This window comes from Aquarana catesbeiana, linkage group LG04, assembly GCF_042186555.1.
Source record: "Aquarana catesbeiana isolate 2022-GZ linkage group LG04, ASM4218655v1, whole genome shotgun sequence".
Taxonomy (NCBI): domain Eukaryota; kingdom Metazoa; phylum Chordata; class Amphibia; order Anura; family Ranidae; genus Aquarana; species Aquarana catesbeiana.
The window spans coordinates 202,382,839-202,410,048 of NC_133327.1; the positions used below are offsets into that span (position 1 = coordinate 202,382,839).

Here is a 27,210-nt window from a genome sequence, read left to right on the forward strand (position 1 = left end):
CTTATGATAATGCCACATTTAGAATAATAAACAAGCACTGGGACTACCTCATGGAGACCCAGATGATATAAACTGTATCATCAATAGAAATCTCTGCTAGGAAGAATATATATTGTAGGTGTAGCTTCATGTCTAAAAAAAAGTTTGGATAGCTATCTATCCAGTATATATCTTTTACTGTATGCGTTCTTTATGACCATTTTTGTAAACTCTTTTGTGAAACTTGGATAAAAATATTGAAACAGAAAACTTAAGCAAACCATAGATTATGCAATTTTCTTTCCTTTAACCATGGGTTGAAGGAAAGAAAATCACTTGATTCCCCCATCAACACAGTCAGTCAATCCCTCCTGCTGTGCTATTTGCCCACCTCCAGAATACAACGATCCCTGCCGCTGGCAGTAATCGCACAAGAAAAACACAGCAGGCTGGTTGTGCTAAAGTCAATCGATAGATCAAATTCAGTACAACCAGTCCAGTCAATCTGTGCATGGCCAGCCTAAGGTAAACATTTAGTCCATTATCTTTTGTGTCAAACAGAATTCTTTTGTAGTTCAAAAACTTTCCTTTCCTAACTGGTTTCAGGGCTTGTTCATGTGTTCCATGTGAGTTTCCTGTACCACATTCAAATCGCACTGCCTTTGCAATCTGCAGTGGGCATAAGTGCAAAGTTAACAACACTCCAGATGCAGATCACAAACGCAGTGCGTTTGCCTTTACCGGTACATGTGATCTGGTTGCATTGAGTGCACTACTTTTGGTGTGCCGCAGTGCGATTTCCACCCAGTCAAAATGAATGGGCTGAAATAGCACTGCACAGAGCTACATGTGAATCGCACAGCAATGCACAGCTCATTCCATGTGATTAACATACAGTTCCTAGTGTAAATGGGCCCTCAAAGTTCCGATTCAAAATACTAAAACCATTCAAAATACCAAAACATACATGTTTTCCATACAGTGGTCTGGTTGTGATAAATGACATCCCACAGGTGTGCAGTAATAATTGCTTTATATTCTTATATTGTGTGCAAATAAAAAAAGTATCAGGGTCACTACTCAGCTCTTTGTGTTGCAAGTGCATTAATATGGCCACAATCACCTCAAGCTTGATGGAAGATGCATATAGCTGCATGAAGTAGCAGTTAACCCACCTGATCACAAAAGAAACACAGATCAACAGTGACATTGTTTTTCTCAAGATGCAAGAAAGAGGAATCCTATACCATATGGCCTCCAGATTAAAAATCCTTGTGCAAGTACATTTAACTTGCCATACGCTGAGGGAATTTTCAAATTTACCAGTGACAAACTGAGGAATAACACAAACTGCACTGTAAACGGATTGCAATCAGGAAACAAAAACAATCAGTTTTTGAAACCTTAACAGCAATGTATCCAACCAACACAAACCAAATGAAAAAAGAAATGGAAGCTTTACAAAGGTGACTGCAAAAACTTGCTATGAATAAGAAGCAGAAAAAACTGCAGAAACGATACCAGGAGAACACTTTTTGAATACAACCCAACATAAAACCAACACATCTACACTTCCTTCTATCAGTGACCTGAAAGCCAAGCCAAATTTCCAAGGTATCCCATGTAAACATGTGGACTTTACTGAAAATGTGGATATAACAGTGGAACTTAAAATCAACATGTCAGATCACAAAGTTTCAGAACATAAATACCAGTCCTCTTCAAAGGTCTCACATTCTGCTCAACCACCTTAAGGAATCATATACAATTATCCTCGGATGTGGGGGAATTCTTCAGGAGACACGGAATATTTCCACAGAATGAAGCAAACCCATGACAATGGAATGAGACAAGACGAAAAAGAGCAGCAACTTCACACCTCCGGCAGAGTGTAACCCTAAACTGGACACTTAAAGCAGATCTTCACCCATTCTGATGTCTCCTCTGCATCCTGCCCACCTTCTGCTGCACATTTATCAATTTCTTCTTTTTTGACCCATCCCTCAATCTTCATCATTCGCCTATGATGATATGTGACGTGCATATCCCAGGAGGCACCAGAAGCCATGCACGTCACTCCATTCACTAGGAGGGGGGCAGGCCTAGAAGGGCATTAAGGGTAAGCTGTGCCAGAGCCCAGAAGAGCCAACACAGCCTGCCAATGACAGCACAGCTGAACATGGCGAGGACCCGGCGGCAGCTGCAGAGAAGAGGATATCAGCAGGATCCTTTGTGTGGGTGAATATCAAAAGTGTGGCCAGCTCACAATCAGGTAAAGCCTAGTACACATGGGCCAAATGTTGGGCGGCATCGGCCAATTCAATAGCCCGGTTCATTCAGCCCATGTGCACTGCAGCCAGTATGACAGAAGCCGGTCGTTTGGCCAGCTTCTGTCGAAGGGGAATGGCTGAAAAAGGTCTGCTGATCGGCTCCCAATGAGAGTGCTGAAAGGAGTGTTCTGGCAGGGGGCAGACCCCCTGTCAGAATACAATAGCTCAGCAAGGCAGATTGCTGTACTAACATCGTATAGTACAGCGGCTCCTCTTGAGCTGTCAGGTTTTTTTTGTTCAGCCCTGCTGGGTTGAACAAAAAATAGTAATGTGTACCAGGCTTTAGCAGGAGAGCAGTAAAAAAAATAGGGGGGAGGAGGATGAAATTCCTCTTTAAGTTTGCCATACACTCATCAAATTTTGTCCAGTTTAGCAGAATTGTGATCAGTACGTGGCTGCCCTTGCTTGACAGGGGTTGAATGTTTGTTTCTGTAAAAGGAACAAAAACAGCTTAAGGCTAGGTTCACACATCATGGCTCAGCAAACCACGTTTTGCGCAGGCACGGAATTCATTTGAATAGACTGCTGTGCCTTCTGAAACATGGGGAAAAGGTGCCTGCAGCATTTTAGAAATTGCAGCCTGCATGGGAACTGCAAGTACAGTGTGGGTGCGATTCCCTGTGCAAGCTGCGTGCCATTAGGATTAATGGCACCCACACACATCCAGCGCTTTTTTTAGGTAGATCTGGACGACAAATTCCTTAAAGCTGAAGTTTTCCCAATTGGCACGGGCGCCATTCAGGGAACACTGCATTTTCTAAATGAATGCAAAGCATTCTCTGATTAGAAGAGGTGGAGATCGTAATGTCACTGCCCCACATTTACACCTTGTCCAATCAGAGAGAACTTTGCAATAATGCAAAGTGTTCACTGAATAGCACCTGTGTTGACCTCCTCTGTTTTTAATGCAGCAGGACAGCCACTCAGCAGAGGTCCCAGAAGCTAGTGGAAATCCCTGTAGTAGCAACAATGTATAAATTGCCATGCACAAAAAAGGCTTATATATACTATCGGTATATTGAGGATATTTTCATCATATTGGGAGATAAAAAAATATAAAAACTCCACTCATTGCTTAATACATTTCACCAGTCAATCAAAAAAAAAATGGATGATTCAAGCACAGATGTGAACTTCCTAGACATTGCAGTATTTATCAGGGATGACAAACTGCACACCTCAATATACAGGAAACCCACTGACCAATGCATTGATCTCCACAGTTCCAGCTTCCATTCTGAACACACCAAATGACCCATCATACACAGCCAAGCCACTAGATACCACCACATATGCTCTGACCCAGAGATCAGAAATAAACATCTCAGATAACTAGCGGAATCCTTTCATAAGCAAGATTGCAAAAACAAAACCATCAGTACTAGCATAAACATTACCTTGAAAACTCAAGGGTGAATCTAATACAACAAGTGCATCAAAGTGTAGCGCTTATTACATTAAATTGAAGAGCTTCAATAAACTCTAATAGTCTCCAAAATCACTTCCGTGTAGTGACTATTCACAGTCCATATTCAAATGGGGCAATCCTGTTCACCTTGTGAGTGGCCAGTGGGATAGATGAAAGGCAATTTGTGATAATACCACCACCCGAGTGAATTGTAGGCTTACCAGAAACTGTGGACCCAAAAGAACATATGTTCTATGAGTCAGATGTGCTTGTATTGCCACCGGCAATGGAAGAAGAGCCTTGAAGATCAACAATGATGGAAATCTGGAGTCATCCAGGCTTTAATGGTGAAAGGTTTTCAAGCCCAGTTCTTGTCCAAGAGCGGCATTCACAACACCCTTGAGGATATACTCCTGTGGAGTAGATGGTTCTAGGTCTTTAATCAAGTTAAAAGCTTCTTGTACATCATCTTGCCGAAGGTAGTAAATCACTAAGTTTAAGCGAGCCTCTGAGATAACATCTACCAGGGGTGGTAGTACCTGCAAAGCTCATTCACCAGCTCGAAACACCACCTGTTCCCAAGGTGGCAGTCACACACTCACGGCCCACTGTTCTGTCTCCAAGGCCGTCCGACCTGTCAGCACATGGTAAGGCAACAATGTATAAATTGCCACGCACAAAAAAGGCTTATATATACTACTGGTATATTGAGGATGTTTTCATCATATTGGGAGATAAAAAAAATATAAAAACTCCACTCATTGCTTAATACATTTCACCAGTCAATCAAAAAAAATGGATGATTCAAGCACAGATGTGAACTTCCTAGACATTGCAGTATTTATCAGGGATGACAAACTGCACACCTCAATATACAGGAAATCCACTGACCAATGCACTGATCTCCACTGTTCCAGCTTCCATTCTGAACATACCAAATGAGCCATCATACACTGCCAAGCCACTAGATACCACCACATACGCTCTGGGCCAGAGATCAGAAATAAACATCTCAGATAACTAGCAGAATCCTTTCATAAGCAAGATTGCAAAAACAAAACCATCAGTTCTAGCATAAACAGTACCTCGAAAACTCAAGGGTAAATCTCCTACAACAGAAAAGAAAGAAATTATTGTATACCACATAAAATTAAGCACTAGATGGGATAAGCATGCAACCCATCATAACAGCAGATGAAAGATTCCAACAATCATCAATGCACCTTCAGGCATCCACCCAACCTCAGACATAAATTAATCAGCAGGAAACATCATTCTGTTTACGGGGACACAAACAAAGGAACCAAACCTTTGAATAGCAAGCGCTGGAAATTGTCAAGCTATTACAAAATGCAATATACGCAAAAGTGATCTTAAATATTACAGGACCATACGGCTGTACCTCCAGTAATCAATTTACACAGACATACTATAAAAAAATATAAGTTCTGACCTTTGTCTGCTCTGCTTATGTTCTGCATAACCCCCTCTTAATGAACAATGGCGTTTTCATTAGGTTGGTGCTCTATATGAGCTAAATAATGACAAGTTTAGCTTTGGATAGGCCTTGTTATACTCTCATTGGCTTTCAGATAGCACTGTAAACTACGTAACATGAAATGTTGATGTCCGACCTGTTCTTACTATGAGCTTTATGTAAGTAAGGGTTATTGCTGTTAGGCATGCATATTACTTTTTCTTTTCTTTTTTTTTGTTTTGTTCATTTTGTAGTGACCACTTCTGTTTGTCTATGTGACAGTTCTTATTTTGTGGAAACTATCCCTATGGAATACTTTTTTTCTCTTGTAATGCTCAAAAATTAATAAACAGTTTGAAACATAAAAATATATGGAAGAGGATTACAGTACACCTGTGGGACATCATTTCTCACAATCAGACCACTGTATAGAAGACATGAATGTTTTGGTTCTTGAAGGGAACTTTATACCTACTAAAGTAAGGAAAACTTTTGAACTACGAATGCTACTTCTATTTAACACAAGAGATGTTATGAAGAGATAAATGTTGACCTGGGTTTTATAAAAGACTATCCAACAGTTTTATGACCATTCTCATCTCTGTGAGTAAGGCCCCTTTAAACACTAGCAGACCGATCAGGTTCGCCTGTCAGTTTTCAGATGGACTTGATCAGACCCTCCAGTCTCCTCTATAGAGCAGCGGGTGTCAACAGACATGTGTCCACTGACATTCGATTCGATCCTATCCTCTAAAAACAGATGGATGCGTATCTATTCCCCATCTATCTGGCAGATCAGATGGCTGTTGGGTGTAAACGGACAGGTGGCCTGTTTACATTCAACTGCCCATAGAGGAGAGTGGGCTGTGTCTGTGTCAGCTCTGCATAAGCTGACACGGACCAGCCATCTGCCTGCTCAGCAGGGATCAGCGGACAGATTCCCAGGCGGACTCCAACGGAACCTGCCCTGTGTGAAAGGGGCCTTACTCTCCCCCTTCCCATTACCCCAGTCTATCTCTTTCCTTATCTTAACCAATATCCCAGTTTAATTACTAATATGTGTGCGTGTTTTTCTCAGGGATTTTCCTACATTTTGATAACACTTTGTATATATATATATATATATATATATATATATATATATATATATATATATATATAAAATACACTGCCACTAACTGAATAACCTGCCTGCTTATTGTAACTCAAGCTATCTCTCTGTCCACGCCAACAACACTACACAGGGCCTAAGCTGCCTTATGTAGTGTGGGGAGTGGACTTAGTCCCCCTAAACCATGACTGGCCAAAGGCACCCTGCCTTTGGCCAATTATGGCTCTCTTACCAGAGGGCGCTGTGATTGGCCAAAGAATGCAGGTCAGGTGCATGCTTTGGCCAATCATCATACAGCAATGCACTGCGAACTTGGAGTGCATTATGGGGCGTTTCGCGTTGCTCGAATTTGCCACAAACGCCCCATAATGTTCGCTGTTCTGCAAACGGGCGAACACCTGATGTTCGAGCCTAACTTATGCTCGACCCGAACATCAAGCTCATCCCTAGTGGACAGTAGTCAGGCTTTTTTTTTTTATATCTAAATTATCAGTTCTTTGTGTTCACATGGTAAAGCTCTATCCTTCACATTCTGACACTGTGCCCACGTCAAGAATAAGGGATCAAAAAGTTGTTGTGGAAGCAGCAAAATCTCTAATGTAGAACATTTTTTGGCCTGGTAATAAATACAGAAAAGCAACAAACTGGCACAGTTTAAAACACAGTTTTTAATTGAAGTTATTTGGTCACACAGGACTATCAAGTTTTATCCAACTGAGGATGAATCCTTGATTAACACTTCTTATGCAGCATACACACGGTCGGACTTTTCGACCAGACTTGTCAGACGGACGCCGACGGACCAAATCAGGCGAACAATCCGATCGTGTGTGGGCTTCACCGGACCTTCAGCGGACTTTCCAGTCGCAAGTCTGACAGACTTTAGATTTGGAACATGCTTCAAATCTTTATGTCGTAACTCCGCCGGACCCAGAAATCCGCTCGTCTGTATGCTAGTCTGACGGACAAAAAACGACGCTAGGGCAGCTACTGGCTATCAACTTCCTTATTTTAGTCTGGTGTACGTGGTGTTTTAGCGCCATAAACATGACTTTGGAGCATGCATTTATTGCCTCTTCATGACTTAGAATTTCAGATTAATTTTACTTATCTACTGTTTGCAGGTAAATTTCTTGGAATTTTTGACTCTGTCTCAATCCACCACAACCATACCGCAGTTATGTCAGGATGGACAAGATGAGCAGGTTCCACTCAAGATCCTTTAGCAGATGCAGTCTGTGCATGTTTTATTATTATTATTTAGATGTACCTGCAGAACTATAAAAAATATACAGAACACAGTAACATAGCAGCCCCTGGATTACTAGAAGACCTGGAGAAGCAAGAACCATTAGAGGAACTAAAGTATATCTAAAGGCAAACATTTTTTAGCATGCATTAGAACACGTGTCAACTCTTTTTTTGGTTCTTAAATTCGCTCTTTATATTGAAGTAGGGCCTGAGGAAGGAGCATGCATGCTCCAAATGTGCACCAGCCAAGCTTCCTGTCCAACCTCCGGTGTTGATACTACTGCTGGCAGTGCCTGCGTACTGGCCACGAAACCCTGGGAACCACCAGAGCAGCCACGGCTTGAAATCACTTCATCTGCAGCTATTCAGGACAACACCAGTGCAGCGAGTAAGTCTTGCTTGACGTTTGGATATGTGTCATTTCACCTTTTGTTTGTGATTACTTATCATAAAAGGTTCTTTTATCACTAATACTGCACTCAGATGATGCTACTGTTTTGCCCTGTATTCATTCACAGAGTCACTTCTTACTCTCCACAGGTGGCAGTCTGATTGTAGTGCTTAGAACTTAATTAGATATGGACGCTTCAGCTCATCCATATGGACTTATGCTTTGCGTTGTTTTACATGATTTTTATCACATTACTTTGAGTTTTTTGGAGTTACATCCAATAAGGACAGTTACAATTTCTCACCACTGTGTCTCCCACGCGCCACCTCTTTTCCCTATTTGTACCCTCTCTGTTTGCCCTGTTTACCATTATCACCAAGAGAGAAAGTGAAAGAAAACCCCAAATACTGAGTTGTCACCAGAATAGGAATAGAGGGTAAATGTTCTAATGAGGACACTTATTCTGGTGGTACTTTGGAGGGATTTTCTCTAACTTCCTGTTTTGGCTATAGGAGAGGAAGTGAATTCTCCTTAATGGGACTAAAAAAAAAAGACAAAAGACAGGGGTTAAAACACTCCATTAACCGCTTGCCGACCAGCCGCCGTCATTATACTGTGGCAGGTCGGCACGATCCCACGAACTGTCGTAGCTGTAATTCGGCCCTTTAAATAGCTATAGCAGGCATGCACAGCGGGGGAGCCAATGTGCGTGGCCGGCGGTCACGATGACCGCTGGCCACGCGCAATTGCGGGCACGAGAGCCAGAACAGGGACGTGTGTGTGTAAACACATAAATCCCTGTTCTGTCAAGGGAGAGAAGACATATTGTTTGTTCCTAGTAAGTAGGAACAACAATATGTCTCCTCCTCTAGTCAGTTTCATCCCCCCACAGTTAGAAATTACAAACGAGGGAACACTTTTACCCCCTTGATCGCTCCCTAGTGTTAACCCCTTCCCTGCTAGTGACATCTATCCAATATGAAAAAAAGGGTTTATTTTAAAAATGGGATAGATGCATGAAGTTTAGCTTCAGCCCACTAACTTCCACATTATTGCTTAGCCTGGAGTATGATCAGCTTAGATGACCCAGGTCTTATCTCATGAAACCTATGTACAGTATCTCAGAGGTTCACAACTTTTTTTGAACTTAACAATTTGAAAATGTTGAAATTTTCAATCTTTGCTGTAACATATACTCAAACTTTTACTAGCCTAAATCATATAGTGGCTTATTTGGCTTTCTTATACTCAAGTATTCAGTGTGTTTCTGTCCAATGTGATCATAAAATTGTCACCTGAACACTAAAGACGATGTATAAGAGCCGTGAGAATTTTATTTTGCACAGTATAAAGAGCAGTCAGCATGGGATCTCCGAAGGAAACGAAAAGCAGACATCAGAGTAAAACTGCTCTATTCATCTAGCTTATATTCTCATCTTTTAGTGCATACATTACTAGTTTTATGCTGTTTTGTTCTTCTTGATTTGTATTAATCTCATCTGTCTGTTCTGATTGTGTATATTTGTTGAGTGTCAGATAAAATAACCATGGAGGATGAAGTTTTTCTCAGAGCGATTTCGTTGTATCTTCTGCCTGACATTAAATATGCAATATTCTTATATGTAAGAAACTTCTAAAGAAGACATGGACTTTTGATATGTCCTAATGCCCCCGTGGAATAGAACTTTACCAGAAAAATCTTCACTCCAATTTTACTGCCTGCCAAAGAGTTCCACACAATTCTCCTGCTAATGAGAAGCAACTTTCTGAGAATGGAAAAAGGAAATTGTATTCTGTGTACCTTTCCAGTTGGAATTGTTTTCTGTTTTTTTAACTATAGTTTGGAGATACAACTCCCCTGAGAGAGATGAATCCTCTCCAACCTCCACCTTGCTATAATGAAACATTTATATCTGAAAATACCGTACTTCCAAACACTTCGATAAACCTCTTGAATGGTGCAACACATCAGCTATATTAATAGTAAACAAACCCAACTGTTACTTGTTGACAAGTGTTCATAAATCTCTTGATATCTGCAGGGGATTTCTTTGGCTTTGCACTTACAAGTTCCAGATCCATCCCTGATTGAGTACACTGGGTATTTCATTACTAGCGGACCTAGTAGCAGTTAATACAGTACACTCCTGGGTGTGGCTCTACTGTATTGATGTTACCTGGAGAAAAGTGAAAGCGGAACTTGACCTAAAAAGGGGACGTTCTGCTTGTTTGCATCTTGCTCACCCTCCACTGCCACATTTGGCACTTTTTTTGTGGGAGGGGGTGTTGAGCAGGCAGCTGGTTTTGAAACAGCGATTTGAGCCGGAAGTTAGCCACCCCCTCCCCTGCAGCTTTCTGGTACACATCACAGGTTCCAAAAGACTGCGGGACCATTCACTCGTGCATGTGCAGTAGGAAACCTCTTGTGAATGTGAATGTGAAGCTGAAGAGGACATCACTGAATCCCTGGACAGTTAAGTGTCCTTATATTAAAAGTCACAAGCTACAGTATTTGCAACTGCTGACTTTACATTGTTTGAGAGGAACCTGGAGCTCCTCTTGAATAAGTGCACTTGTACATGTAAATGGATGCTGTAGTGTAGTGCATATCCATTTTGAGATGACTGCAAGCAAGCCAACTGTTCACTTAGCTTCCCTGAGTATATGTCCAATTTTGGAGATGCTCACAAACTCATAAAGCCCTGTTTTTGTATAATTTGGAGAGTTTATTAATTAATAATTTAATCCTAAACTTAGTCTTAAAGAACAAGTACAGTATATATCTATCTCTCTCTCTCTCTCTATATATATATAGAGAGAGAGAGAGAGAGAGAGATATCTATCTATCTATATCGATATAGATATTGATATAGATAGATATCTCTCTCTCTCTCTCTCTCTATATATATATATATATATATATATATATATACATATATACCACTAGAGGGAGTTCTCAGTGGCTCAGTGGGATCTCTCTATTACCGATTAACTGTTGAGATAACATATTAGCTAAACTAGGATGCATATCAGGCGGGAGTGCATTGTTTGAAAAATTAAGCAAACCCAAAGACTTGCATTATGAGTAAGGGCAGTACAGGCATACCCCACTTTTAAGTACACAATGGGGCCAGAGCATGTAAGTAAAATGAAAATGTACTCAAAGTGAAGCAATACTTTTTTCACTTCTAGGCTGTAGTGGGGGTGTCAGGGGCTGTAGTGGAGGTGTCAGGGGCTGTAGTGGAGGTGTCAGGGGCTGTAGTGGAGGTGTCAGGGGCTGTAGTGGGTGTGTCAGGGGCACACTGGAACAAGGCAGGCTACACTCTCGGAGCTTCAGCTCCTTCTACTGCGGCTTCAAAATGTCTGTACAGTACTTGCGAAGCACTTTACATACACTTGCGGGTATGTCCATACTTGCGAGTGTACGTAAAGTGAGTGTATTTAAAGCGGGGTATGCCTGTAAGGTAAAACCATGATGTAATATTGCAAAGCAATAAGAAGAGCCTTTTGTGTGCAATCAACAAATATGGCTGCTTTCCTGTATGTAGCGATGTAGTTGCTGCTAGTAACAAACAATCAACCCAATTCACCCCGCTGCCAGACTTCATACATCACTTTCAGAGATAATGAACAGTCATTTGCTGCTTTTTTTTTGTTGTTTTATTGGGGGGTACAACTTGGATAGGGGAAAGGGATATGGGATGCCCATAGTATCTATCATTGTCATCATATTTAAGATTTAAGCACAACAGCACAAAGTTAGAACCAGAAGATTGGATGTGAAGTAACACTGAATATGAATCTTCTCCTGCATCTCCATGCAGACTGTTAGTCCTCCTCTGCTTAACTTCCGCAGACTATCTCTCCTTAGAATTCTCCTTCTGCACACACTGGTTACCTCCTGCACAAACTTACAGTTACCGAGTTAAAGTATGTCACATCTTCTTCTATTTGAGTAATAGGGACCCACTCTGAATAAGCCCCTAATCAGGCCCTGGTTGCTCGCTGCTACTAGGCCTGAGGCCTGCACTACCTCTCCCCGGAGGCCTAGTAGTTTAAAAGCATAACTTTAGATGGTGGACTACTCTTCCCAGCCAGCCCAACTTGCAAATCCTGTGCCCTCAGGCCACATCGACTTGACACAGATCCCCACAGTCTCTTCTCTGATCCAGGACTCCCCATCATGAGTCCTTGATGAGGAACTTGACCGGATCATGCGTTCCGACAGCTTCACCTGCCCCTCTGCAACAGGAGTTCTCTACCACCGACCGTGTGGTGGTAAAGACATTGCCAATGACCGTGTAGAGGCAAAGTTCCTTCACAGCTCTCCCTAGGCCTCCTCCTGCGATCGGTACACCCCCCCAGATGGGGGTGTCCTCCTGCTGCTGCCTAGCATTCCATTCTTCACTTCACTCAGCCGACTCCCCCCCAGTGCCATATCACCTCAGCTTATATAGGAGGCCCGCCCCCTGCCAATACCAATTGGGGATTGGTCAGGGCTCCCACATGAGCTGCCTGCCACTCCAGTTCTAGGCCCAGTCCCTCTTCCAGAATCTTCTCTCTGGAAGCAGGGGAGGCGCCTCAGAACTAGAGCACAGGTGGTCACACCCACTGCTACTCTGACCACTCCCTGCCCCCCAGATAAAAACAGACAGGCCTAGCTTGCAGCATAGGCCTGCCTAAATTTGCTTGTGCTGACTGTCACTAGTAAAAAACTCATACTAGCACCTACCTATTGGTAGAGGGTGCTACATGTACATACTGTCAATAATGACAAACTATGCACATGCTATTGCTCTCTAACATTGTTATCTCTACATATAATTACATTGTTACATACTATAGATAGTGAGGTTGAATAAAGACACCGGACTCTCCAGTTCAACCTGATAATGTGTGTCTGTGTGTGTGTGACTAATGTATTCAATTTTCCTGTACATTATGTTCACTAAGAAAAACATCCTAAAATTTTATATAAAAAGAAACTGTAAAACTTTACATGTTCCTTAACTAATCTATGGTTCATTAACATTTAACAGACCAATAATGACAAAGATAGACAAAACTATTTTTTCCCCTCTACAGTATGGGAGGGTTATTTAACCCCTGTCAGCTTTATTTTGCCACCTGTTCCATTGGTGAGATTTCCCTTCACTTCCTGTTCCATAGCCAAAACAGAAAGTAGGAGGAAACACCTCCAAAAAGAGGAAATCCCTGGTTGTCACCAGGGTCATCAGAACTACAATCCCCATTGGAAGATTTTCCCTTTATTCCTGTTCTGGTGAGAATCTGAAATGTGAGATTTTCTTTCACTTTCACTATGGATGATAACAGGAAACAGGGCAAAAAGAGAGAGTGAATATAGGGGGCACAGACAGCAATAAAAACCTGACAGGCATTTTAATCTCTTTCCACTCTATCCTAAACAATGTTTTTTTATTTTAAGACGTGTTTTGCAAGTGTTGTTAATTCAGTACAAGAAGAATTTTTACATTGCACTTATAATTATAACTACTCAATTTTTCTATGTATTTGCTGCATTCAACTAACAAAAATGTTGTACTGTAGCATGTATCCAGCATTAATACAAGCTTACTAGATGATTACACAGTTGTAATATTTAGCCAGCTGCTAACTGGATATCACTGCATATATATTATATTATTTATATTATATTATATTTGTGTATATGCACATATATTGATCAGGGTATGATTTATCATAAAAAAAATGTTTTAGGCATATTATACAACATATCAGGGGTCTCCAAACTGCGGCCCGGGGGCCGGATGTGGCTCTTTGCTTGCCTTTATCTGGCCCTTGGGGCACTACTTCTCCAACTGACACCAATCATGGGCACCATTCCTCTCACTAACAGCTTCAATAAGGCACTATTCCTCCCATTAAAACCAATGATGGGGCATTTCTTGCTCCCACTGACCACAGTCTTGCCCACTAAAAACCTGAAGGACAGAAAAACTGGCCCTTTGCTTAGAGAGTTTGGACACCCCTATGATATACATTGATGAAACTTTTTATTCACTTCAGAGAAATAAACCTTTCCATATGTGCACCAACATATGCCTAAAGGCAGATAAACCATTTTTAGAACTGACATCACATCTTCTCCATATGCAACACTTTACAGGAAAACGATGCTGTCACTTTGGTATATATCACTGTCATGCAGTACCACCTGTGAAAGATAATTCGGCTTTGACCAATACAAGTTTTAACGGACATTACAGCACATACCTGCTTCATCGTAGGACCCTGAAAGTTTCTCAAGCAACTCTCGGTCTATTGCCAGGATCTGCTGTTCCAGAATTGTTTGGTAGGAGAGCACACTGTTTTCTTTATCTCTTTCAAAATCCTGAAGATGTTGTTTTAGAACCTCAGGCAGATGGGTCTTTACGTACTCGGCTGCAGACTGCATAACAAAAAAAAAAACAAGTAATCATTTCTTTAATCCTAAACATTTTTAGATTTTTTTTTTTTCATGTATTTTTCTATTTCACACATTTCAAAAAAAGCCTCTAGCATCGTGAAGAACAACATTTATGTCTTAGTGCTTTTGAAAAAGTAACAAAATTTGAAGCAAACAAACAAAATAAAACATCACAAATACTTTATTAGGAAAACTATGCTGAGTGAAGATGTTTCAGATTTAAAGTGGTAGTCAACACCGCTAGGGCACTTATACCTACAGGTAAGCTTATAATAAAGTTTACCTGTAGGTATAAGGAATATCTCAAAAACGTGCACCATTTATTTACTGTTTCTGAAGCCCAGCTCATGCACTCTGAAGGGATGGCATACTCATGCTGTCCCTTCATAGCTCTGTGCAGCAGCCGTGACTCTCATGTGTATGCTCATGGGAGTGGCGTCATCGCGGTCATTCAAACAGCAGGAGTCTGCAAACCCGGAACGAAGACCAGGTGAAGATGGAAGCCTTGTCAGCAGTAACAGAGTACCGCTGGAGGGCTTTGTTTTAGGATAAGTATTTCATAAAGTGCTAGTATGAGATCAGTGGCGGCTGGTGATGTTTTAGGATGGGGGGGGCCAGACCCCGCTGTTCCTTTTTGACCCCGCCCACATCTCATAAGCCACACCCCTCATAGAATCCACCTACTCTAATCCCATGTATTCCACTTGCTTCCATCTATAGTGTCAGGAGTATACAGCTCAGCATCACAGGATAGAGTATACAGCTCAGCATCACAGGACAGAGTATACAGCCCCAGAATCACAGGACAGAGTATTTAGCTCAGTATCACAGGACAGAGTATACAGCCCCAGAATCACAGGACAGAGTATACAGCTCAGCATCACAAGACAGAGTATATAGCTCAGCCCCACAGATCAGGGTATATAGCTCAGCCTCACAGATCAGGGTATATAGCTCAGCCTCACAGATCAGTGTATGCAGGTATACATCATCTGTCCTGTATACAGCTAGCCAGGGGTGGACTGACAACTCATGGGGCCCCTGGGCAATAGGAGATCATGCGGCCCAATGTGACCTCGCCCACACTCAAGTCACACCCACACAAAGGTAAAGAACTGGTGCCAATCTTTTGTGGCTCTCACTGCAGCAGCTAGAGCAGGAGATGTCGGCTTTCAGCTTCTGCACTGAGAGCCACAAAAGATTGGTTCTAGTTTCTTCCCCCACCTGCTGCACTGGTCACCTGCTCTAGTCACACACCATACCCCTGTTGGGGGGGGGGGGGGGGAGAACTGCAAGGGTCCACCGTGCACCTGAAGCTGAAAAGAAAGGAAAGAGGTAATCAGGCGCACTTTAGCGCTCAGCTGCGAAAAATGGGTGTTGCAAGATTGCAATAACAAATGGGAGGGGCTTATGGGGCATAGTTAAGCAAAGCCCAGGCTCACATACACCTGTAAATGTGCTTTGATTGCTGTGCCACAAGCAAGAGACCCACAGACACATATAAACCTCAGCACAATCAGTAAAAAAAATCACTATCTATACAGAACAATCTCTACAGAACAAGGACTGACTCTACCTATACATATATATATATATATATATATATATATATATATATATATATATATATATAACAAGGACTATCTCTCTAAAGAACAAGGACTGTCTTTATTTTTTTTTCAAAAAACAAGTTTATTTGTAAGTAAAATATATAACCATGGTACATGTCATGTAGTACAATAGAAGGATACAAATTAAACACAAGTGAATTATCCTAGGTGTCCATTGCACATTGTAATATATCTTTACATCAGTGACCAATCACAATGATCAGGTTGTATTCTATCACCCTGCACTGGTGACTATCTTGATCATTTATCAGTTTGCAGTATGGTATGGTTCTTGCAGGTGACTTGAGATATCACTCATCCCCCAATATATGTTCAGGTGTGCAGGCCTACTCAGTGCATGTGTCTGGGGTGTCGAGCCACCTATCCCAGACCTTAATGTATTTGGTGGGACAGCCCTGGTGCCGGTATATGACTTTCTTATATGGCAGATTAAAATTGATTTACCCAATCCAGGCCTGAAGAGTAGGGGGGCAGTTCTCATCCAGTGTCGGGCTACTAGCTTTTGTGCGCTAAAAAGGGTTTTGTACAGGAAGGTGGCTTGGAACTTATCGATTGAAACATCTGGAAGTAGGCCCAATAGCAAGACTTTGGGTCCAGTTGTAGGGGCGAGCCCATGTGGTCATGCAAAAATTGTATGATTTGTGCCCAGTAGTTTTGGATCACTGGGCAAGTCCATAGTAGGTGATAGAAAATACATGGGTGGCCAGCACATCTTAGACACAGTGGGTTGTAGTTTGGGTGGTACTTGGCGATTCTTGCCGGTGTAAGGTAAGATTTGTGTATAATGTATAATTGGGTCAAGCGCTCGGAGAGCCTGGCTAAAGCCTTCTTAGTGTTTTACAAAATCTCGTCCCAGTCTAATTCTTCCATGGGGCCTATATCCCCCTCCCATATAGTTCTGCCCGTATCGATAATCCGTGACACTGAACGAGTTCTTAAGATATTATAAAAAGTGGATATCAGTTTGGAGGGGTCTACACCTATGATCACATCTACCAGGGATAAAGTTTGTGGGTTTGGGAAGCTGTGTGTGCTGTAAAATATTTTGTACTGTTTGTAAGCCGTGTGCGAATTGGGTATGAAGGGCATGCCTCATCTGTAGATATGGAACTAGCATATGGGGGGCAGCTCAAACTCGTCCTTTAGTGATTGGAAGTTTCGTACTCCGAGGGGGGTAATTACTTGATGTAGGTATAGTATCCTTTTAAAGGCCCAGATGTCAACATCCGGGGTTAAAGACAGTTCCCGTAGTTGGGGATTGGGCCACAAGGGTGTACGTGAGTGGAAGAAGTCAGCGTTAATCAATTTAAGCACGCCTCTGAATAGTACTTGTATGGAAGAATGCGTGCTGCTGCTTGGCTTTGTGCATGTTAGGGTTTGGTATCGAAGTCCATCTGTTTTGTGGAGATGATAGAAATGGGAGAGTTGGGCAGCTTTATAATATGAGTGGAAGTCTGGGAGGGCTGCTCCTCCTGAGGTTGGGTTTTTGAGAGTGTTCCACGCTAACTTATGTCTACTGGGTCCCCAAATTAAAGTGGTGAGAATACTGTCAAGCATTTTGAAGATTTTAAAGGGGATTAGAACTGGAGAGTGCCAGAACATGTAGAGGAACTTAGGCAACAGGATCATTTTAGCAAGGTTAATCCTCCCCATCACCCCCAGTGGGAGTCATACCCAGGATTGCGTACGAGTTTTCAGGAAGGTGAATAATGGTTGTATGTTATTATTAATTATCCACTATTCTAGTGGCTCTCTAGTGATCCGTACTCCTAGGTATTGAATAGAGGATACCCTGTGCAATGGGAGGGAAGCAGAGCATCTTGTTGGTGGAGATAGGTCTAGGGGTAAGATTTGTGACTTAGACCAGTTTATGCGTAGTCCTGAGTGTTTTCCGAATTCCTCAATGGTCTGGAGGGCAGTCTGTAGAGACGGGCCAGTGTCCTCTAGATAGAGGAGCATGTCATCCGCGTAAAGGCTCACTGTTTTCTACTAGAGAGCCCAACTGAAGACCATGGAGATTCAAATTCGTGAAAAGGCCAATGGTTCTGCGGCGAGGGCATATAACAGTGGGGATAGTGGGCAACCCTGCCGGGTCCCACGCCCTAAGGGGAAGGGGTCCGATGTCCACCCTGCCACTTGGGCCTCTGAGGAAAAATATAACAGCTTTACCCATTTAATAAAATTAGGGCCAAACCCGAAGACTCTCAGGCACTCCCACAAGTATCCCCACTCCACAGAGTCAAATGCCTTGGCGGCGTCTAACGCTATTACTGCTCTGGTACCTACTGTCTCATGACAAGCTTAGAGATTCATGTGGAGTTAGCGGATATTTATGGCTGTGTTTTTCCCAGGCATAAATCCCATTTGATCAGGATGGATAAGGGATAAAATCATTTGATTAAGGTGGGTGGCTAGTACTTTCGCCAATATTTTACTGTCCACCTGGATTAAAGAGATTGGTCGGTAGGAATCAGGGTATTGAGTATTTTTGCCTGGCTTGGGGAGCACGATAATCACCGCTTGATGAAGATATTCGGGTAGGGTTTCAGATTCAAATATATGGTTGTATAGCTTCAGAAGTTCAGGGATCAATATCTCCAAATAGGTTGCATAGAAGTCTAATGGCAGGCCATCCTGGCCTGGGGCTTTAGCGGGTGCCAGTGATGCTATTGCCAATGCAATTTCATCCGTGGTGAGGGGGGCCTCTAGGTCAGTTACCTGGTTTTCAGACAACTGGGGGAGAGGTATATTTTGTAGGAAGGCCTGGGTCCTGAGTATAGATTGGCGTAATATGAGCGGAATGATGGGTCTGTTATAGGTGTGTCCTGTGGATCCATCAAGGATACCACCACTGGTGGCCCAGCATCCTGCTGGGCCAAGTAAGCCAGAAGCTTTCCCGCCCGCTCTCCCCGTTCAAATACCCGCTATCTCAAGAAGAAGTGCTTATGCTTGGCCATTTCATAATGTAATTGATCGACTATGTGTGTATGGAACTTAAGCGCTGAGGCGTTGGCCGGTGTGGGGTCTGACATGAATTCGTCTGTTGCTGACACCAGTCTGTCTGGGACCTGTTGGAGCAGTAGTTTGGAGGAAGCTTTCAGTCTGTTTATGCGTCTGGATACGGTGGAGTGGACATGCAGTTTAAATGCTTCCCATACTGGGCCTATGGACGCCGTGTCCTGGTTTGTATTGAAATAAAACTGCCACTCCCTCTGTATGTCATCCTGATCAGTTATTGCAGACAGCCAAAAAGGGTGGAGGCGCCAAGTACGAGGCCCAGCTTGAGGAGCCAGGCGTATGGAAACCCAGCATGGAGCGTGGTCAAACAGGGACCTAGTATGATAACCAGAGTCCTCAAGCAGGGGGAGCAAAACATCTGAGACCATAATGAAGTCTATTCGGGACATGGTGGAGTGTGTCGTTGAAAAACATGAAAAGGCCTGAGTGTCTGGGTGTTTAAAGCGCCATGCGTCTGTCAATGAAAATTTCGTCAGTGTGCAGCTCAGCCAGGTGGTGGTAGGGAGCTGGGTAGTCTGGCTCGATTGTAGTCTGTCCTTGGTTGGGTTTAGGACCATATTAAAGTCCCCAAGCCAAATTGCGGGGATTGTGGGGTGCTGGGCCATGTACATGAATACTTCATTAACCACCGTAGAATTGTAAGGCAGAGGAATATAGTAGGCCAGAACAAGGTATTGCGTACCATATAAAATACAGTGAAGAAAGATGAACCTGCCATGGCGATCTGTTTGCACCGAGATAATTCTAAATATGGTTGTTTTAGCTATTAAAATGGATATGCCACAGGAGTAAGGAGTGTGGGTGGCGTGGTATGTCCACCCTATCCACAGGCGTTTAAGTGCAAGTTGGAGTTGACCAGTGATATGCATTTCCACCAAAACTATTATATCAGCCCTGTAGGATTTGAGACAACCAAACACTACCATGCGCTTGACCTTGTCCCGAATCCCACGGACATTCCAGGTTAGGAATTTTATGGTGGCCATAGATTATTGGGTTGGGTATTCTCCAATTAAAGTGCCCAGAGCAGGGTCACCCACATAATACAGTGGTGTGTACAACCCAGAGAGTCTCAATAACAATATGTACCATGCATACTTACATCTTGTGCAACACATTACATTACAAATAAGTAACAATAACCAAAACGTATATATATTCCCCTTTCTCCCCCACCCAGCCCTCAGCTTCCCCAACTTAGCTGGAGCATAATTCCCACAACCTGTGCAGAACTGTCTTAACAACAAACTAACTAAGAGGGCAGACAGATCCGCATCAGCCATACTATCACCCAAGAAGGTCTTCTGAGCAGTATGGGTGATAGTCTATCTACCTGGGGGGTGAACATTCGCTGGAAGATGGCCCAGCGGTAGGAGTTGCATCTTGTGCAGTTTACCAGTGTTCGTTGGATGATTGATAATGTCTGTATGCTCACTCACGGTAGATAAAAGAGAAAAAATGAAAAATAAAAGCAAAAAATTTTGGGAGAAGGGAAGAGAAAAAGAAAGAGGGAAAAAAAGCACAGTATCTCCAGTATAATGTTAATAATGAGTGTGGTAGTTGGTCATCGGTTGATGACGTCATGTAATCATGGTGCCCAACGTGGTGAGAATGACAAAGGGCTAGTGACTCGGTCTGTTAAAAAAAAAGGGGGGGGGACGGGCTATGTGGGTATAGTGTACACTGCTGCTACAGTCCAGAGAGAGTCATACAATATAGGGGATATAATGCGGGAGATGGACTGCAGGCACAGTTCCAAGGCTATGGCACTAGGTGGGACAAATATCCGTGGTGGAGCCGGGTATAGGAGGGCTTACCCGCAGTAAGTGTCAGGCGGAGGTCTCCATCATGCGGGACGATTTCTCTCCGCATCCCGCTGATCCAGATAGGCCAAGGTGAGCACTAGGTCTTCAAAAAAATGGGCTCGGTCGCCCCCCACGATGCAGTCGTGCCGGAAACAGCATGGCATACTTCAAGTGATGTGCCCTGGGGCGCCGTTTGACATCCACAAAGCGAGCTCTCTGTTTCTGGACCATTGAATGACCAAATGTGGTCATTTTGGAAATGTTCCCCTTGTCTCGGGTCAGGCGAAGGATGGCATCTCGATCCCGGTAACTTAGGAGCTTCGCTATAGAGGTGCGTGGCGGTGCTCCCTCGGGTGGTCAGCGCACAGGCATATGGTGGACGTGCTCGACCACAAACATAGTTGAGAGGCCCTCCCTGCCATACGTAGTAATCAGGAGCTTTTAAGGCTTTCGGAAAGATGTCACCATATAGAAGTTGGACATTCCGACAACAAAATCCTAGGATTTTTTCCGACGGATGTTGGCTCAAACTTGTCTTGCATACACACGGTCACACAAAGTTGTCGGAAAATCCGATCGTTCTAAACGCGGTGACGTAAAACACGTACGTCGGGACTATAAACGGGGCAGTGGCCAATAGCTTTCATCTCTTTATTTATTCTGAGCATGCGTGGCACTTTGTCCGTCGGATTTGTGTACACACGATCGGAATTTCCGACAACGGATTTTGTTGTCGGAAAATTTTATCTCCTGCTCTCCAACTTTGTGTGTCGGAAAATCCGATGGAAAATGTCCGATGGAGCCCACACACAGTCGGAATTTCCGACAACACGCTCCGATCGGACATTTTCCATCGGAAAATCCGACCGTGTGCACAGGGCATAATACTCAATAAAATACAGACTGTCTCAATGCTCAGAAAAATGAAAATATATAAAATAGACTGTATAAGCCACCTCACATCAAGTGACAAATAAAAAGTGGACCTGTGAATATTATAAACTAGCTGCCCAAGATAGCTGAACAACAACAAAAAAACCCTTAGTCATAAACGAAATAAACAATGTGACGCAAGTGCCAGCTGAAGATCAAATATTTTCTAGTGCTGATAACAAAATAAGTGAATCTTTATAGGTGAATCTGACTTTAGAAAATTTTTTTGTACTTTATACTAGTCTACTATATTCATATATTGGTTCACCTATAAAGATTCACTTATTTTGTTATCAGCACTAGAAAATATTTGATCTTCAGCTGGCACTTGCGTCACATTGTTTATTTCGTTTATGACTAAGGGTTTTTTTGTTGTTGTTCAGCTATCTTGGGCAGCTAGTTTATAATATTCACAGGTCCACTTTTTATTTGTCACTTGATGTGAGGTGGCTTATACAGTCTATTTTATATATTTTCATTTTTCTGAGCATTGAGACAGTCTGTATTTTATTGAGTATTATTGGTATTCACCCACCCATCTTCACCCTGTAGAACTGATCCCTTCTTTGATCAACTTCTATATGGTGACATCTTTCCGAAAGCCTTAATATTTTTATAGCATCGATTATATGTGGCGAAGCCCACTCTACCAATTTCACCCTATATCCTTAGATGAGTTTAGTTGTGATTTCGGATTTTCTGTTTGATACTGATTGATGGAGTAGCGCCACATATTTTTATTTAATATATAACAAGGACCATCTCTATATAACAGGGATTGGCTCTATATAACAAGGACCGTCTCTATAACAAGGACCACCTCTATATAACAGAGAACATCTCTATATAACAAGGACTGTCTCTATATAACAAGGACCGTCTCTATATAAGTAGGACTGTCTATATAACAAGGACCATCTCTATATAACCAGGAGCATCTCTATATAACCAGGACCATCTATGTATAACAAGGACTCTCTATATAACAAGGACAGTCTCTACAGAACAAGGACTATCCTTTCCAAACAGGGATTAAAACTATGTACTTGGTCTGACACTTCCAGTCTGGGCACAAGTGCACACTGCTGGCGATCCGCTCCAGCTGTGTATGGACACAGCAGAAGCCAATTAGTGGATCCGACGTCCGACAATCGTTCACAGGGGAGGCAGAACGGCAGTCTGCTAGTAGGGCAAACAGAGATCCTGTGTTTCTGCTAAGCAGGAACACAGGATCTCTGTCTTCTCACAGCCAAAGCACCCCCCCCCACAGAGTTAGTAAGCACTCCCAGGGAGCCCACTTAACCCTTTGATTGCCCCTGCTGTCTCCCCCTTCACTGTAATAATGTCACTGGTCCCCAAATAGTGTCACTAAGCCCTGGTTCACATTGGAGCAATTTGCCATGCGATTTGACATGTCAAATCGCATGCCAAATCGGCGGCAATTGCCAGTAATGTCCGAATTGGTGCAACACCACATTTGTGGCGCCGCACCGATTGCCAAAAGTAGTTTCTGTACTACTTTTGGCGATTTCGGGGTGCGATTTCCATTGACATCTGTGCAGCAACCCGCACAGATGTCTCTGAAACCGCCCCCGAAATCGCGACTGACATGCGGGAATTAAGTCATGCAAGTTCAACTCAACTCAACTCACATGATTTCATTCCCGCTGTCAGTGTGAACCTGGGCTTAGTGTCAGATTCGTCCACTGCAATGTCGCAGTCCTGCTAAACATCTCTGATCACTGCCATTACTAATAATAAAAAAAAAAATTCCATAAATCTATCCCCTATTTTGTAGACGCTATAACTTTTGCGCAAACCAATCAATATACGCTTATTGCGATGTTTTTTAACCAAAAACATGTAGCAGAATACATATTGGCCTAAATTTATGAAATTTGATTTTTTCAATTTTTTTTATTGGATGTTTTATAGTAGAAAGTAAAAAATATATTTTTTTTTTCAAAATTGTCAGTCTTTTTTTATTTGTAGCACAAAAAATTAAAACCGCAGAGGTGATCAAATACCACAAAGCGAAAACTCTATTTGTGGGAAAAAAAGGACATCAATTTTATTTGGGTACATCATCGCTCAACCGCGCAAATGTTAGTTAAAGCGACACAGTGTCGTATGGCAAAAAATGGCCTTCTAATTAAGGGGGTAAATCTTCCAAAGCTGAAGTGGTAAACAGGGACCTGGACAATGCCATACACAGTAGTTGGTGAAGGAGAGGGACTGGTGTTAAGGTCAGGGACTGTCGCTCTATCTATCAGGGTCCCTGTGTACTGTGACATGCTGTGTAAACAGTGGGGGAGGGGTCTCTCAGCATGCAGCCAGTGTTCTCCCATGTCTAAGTGTAGCACACACACAGGCAGTAGAGATGTACAAACATACATTGGCAGGTGAACAACCCCCCCTCCCCTCCTAAGGACATGTTCATGGTCCCCTCACCTCCCCTTACAGCCAGGTATGATTCTTCCAACATGCAGCCATGCATTCCAAGCATGCAGGTTAGGGAGATGGGGGAAGTCGAGAAAGTAGGAAGCTGCACGCTGCACACACATTGCTGGTTTCACAGGCTCATCTATCCACCACACATCTCTGTAGACACAGTGCACTTGTTCCCCGATCCATCACTCTGACAATCATATCTGTCCTTTATGTAGAGGGCAGTGGCTGGCTGTTCCCCCCTTCCACACACACACTCACTGTGCGATTGGGACAGGGACATCCATCGCTGCTGTGCACTGTTTGAATGGAGACTAGAGAATGACTGAGAGGAGAGCAGGGAAGTGTGTGCAGAGTGGAGCGGCAGATCGCGGCTGTCAGTGTCAGTCAGGAGAGAGAGAATGAGTCCTGGCACACTTAAATCAGCCTTACCTTGCCTGGAATCATGCCACTCAGCTGAGCTCAGGTCTTACTAATCCACCACTCAAAGGAAACTCGCAGTCAGTCGGACAGTCCATAGCACAGTGAGTTGGGAAACCGGAAGTGGTGCCGCAAAAAGCTCTGCCCACCATCCCCACCAATTAAAACATAGGAAAGTAGCGTGGGAGTGCTTGCGGGCACATCGATTGCACCCCAAACACTCCCTAAACACGGGTAAATCAGCTTCCCAGCTTGCAATCAGCTAATGGAAAGCTGGGAAGCTTCCCATAGACTGCTGCATGTTCGGCGCCCGGACACTCTTGGGCCCCTTTCACACTTGTGCGACTTCAAAGTCACATGATTTTGCAGTGATTTCACGGCCATGATTTTGCCGCGATTTTGCCGCGATTTCAGGGAATGCCTGTGTAAACTTGAGGTCTTTGCACCTCAATTGGCATCAAAGTCGGACCAAAGAAGTACAAGGAATACTTTGAAGTTGGTGTGACTTGAAGTCGCACAGATATGAATGGTACTCATTGGAAATAATGGGGTACGACTTGTAATGCGACTTTGTAGTCCCAAGTGGCAGGACAAGTGGCACAAGTGTGAAAGGGGTCCTAAAGTGACCTTTTTTCTTTTTTTTTCTAAATAGGCTGGGGGGGCGGCGCCCGTGCGCCCCCTATGGACGAGCCGCCACTGTATGAGATGCATACTAACAGATTATGCCCTTATCTGGTAGAGGGAAATGTTTTTTTTTTAATGCCCAAACTCACCACCGCTTTAAGTGCACAGAAACATACCTTAAATAATGCAACTTTATTTTTGGATATATGTATTTTTCGAGATATTATTATTATTATTATTATACAGGATTTATATAGCGTTTACGTAGCGCTTTACAACTTGAGGGCAGACAGTACAAATACAATACACTTTAATATAGTAGGAATCAGAGGGCCCTGCTCCTTAGAGCTTACAATCTAAGAGATAGGGACCTTTCACACACGCGGTTCAATCAGATCCCCCTCTCAAACAGACCTGAATGGAAGCTCAATGTTGGTTATAGGTAGGTCTCGTTGAAAAAAACCCCCAGAAAAATAGAAAAGGTTGCTGCTTTTCATGATACTTGGCTTACCTAATTACCCAGCTTTTGTCCTATTCATTTGATTTCAGTAATAATAAGGTTATGGATTAACAGAGGCATTCATTTTTGCACAGAATAATGAAGGATCAAAATAATGCGCATGCAAAGCTATTACTTTCAAGTGAGTATCGCTATTAGAAGAGTATTGTGATAAAGTAAACCTCAGAAAATAGAACATACCAGGGCAGGGCTTTGATAAGAAAACATTATCCTTGGTTTATTTCAGGTTGTGATAAATGTTTGTAAGATTTAGCGAAAGGAAAAAATATATTGCAGAACATTACTATCTTGTAGAGGACACAGAGGTCTAATTGAGCTGTAAATAAACACATCTTGTAGAATCCTTTGATGAATACTGTGCAGGATGCTACATTTTTTACAACAGAATATGATTACATCTTAAAGCGGAAGAGAGATGGCCAGGGGTCCCAGGAGCACCTACTATAAGGTGCAAGTATGCACAATGTACAGGTAGATTATGGCAAACTTACCAGTAGTATTATATTTCTCCAGCATTGACTGTTCCATGCTCTCCATTGCTGCTCCTGTATTTTAGCTGTCATGTGATGATGCAAGTTCTGTGGTTGTGCATTGGATCGCAATGCTTGGTTGAAGTCTGCGCCTTCTTAAGAAGATGAGACTGTACGCATTCTCCACCAGCATTAATAAAAGTTGCTAACAGATAAAGAAGTTTTTTGGGTTTTTTTTGCTAGTATGGCCTTACAATAGAATTCCTAGTATGAATATTTTAACCTAGGTCCTGCTTGGACCAATGTAACTATGCATATACCATACCTGTGCAATCCCTATTTCAAGCTGGAAATCACTGTAGTAGACTCTGCTACTGCAGTGTTTTGGATTCTGTGCCAAGTGGCTGTCCTGCTACCTTGTGAAAACAGGAGGTCACCCTCTCGGGACAAGCACCATTCAGAGAATGCTTGACATTTTCTAGACAAATGCCAAGCATTCTCTGATTGGATGAAGTGGAGAATATGATGCCACTGCCCTGTCTCTCCACCTAATCCAATCAGAGAACACTGTGCATTTATTCAGAAAATGCAGAGCATCCTCTGAATGGTGCCCTAGCATATGACCTCTTGTGTTCACAATGCAGCAGAGCAGCTGCTGCTCAGCATAGGTGTCAGAAGCTAGTAGAGATCACTGTAGTAGCGATGTCTACTACAGTGATTTCCAGCTCCTAGAGGGATCCTATAAGTATGGTATATGCCTAGTTACATTGGCCCAGTCCACGTTGGAATTATAACTACATAATGTAAATATATTGTAAAAATATCCACACTCAGAGTTCATATTTAAGTAAACAATGAAATAGGACAAGTGTCGTAATGTTGGGGGTCTATTTATCAATTTTGCACTCAAGGTTGACACAACTTTCACATATTTTTTACATAAGAT

At 42.7% G+C, this 27,210-nt stretch overlaps 1 protein-coding gene across 1 annotated transcript in view; it reads right to left on the bottom strand.

Annotated features, from left to right (window-relative positions):
- The window catches only part of PPM1L (protein phosphatase, Mg2+/Mn2+ dependent 1L), a 423,750-nt gene that overhangs the window by 100,970 nt on the left and 295,570 nt on the right, over window positions 1-27,210 (bottom strand). Inside the window, exon 3 of the mRNA XM_073626116.1 lies at window positions 14,203-14,377. Within this exon, the coding sequence (XP_073482217.1) occupies window positions 14,203-14,377 (175 nt within the window). The remainder of the gene's footprint in view (window positions 1-14,202; window positions 14,378-27,210) is intronic.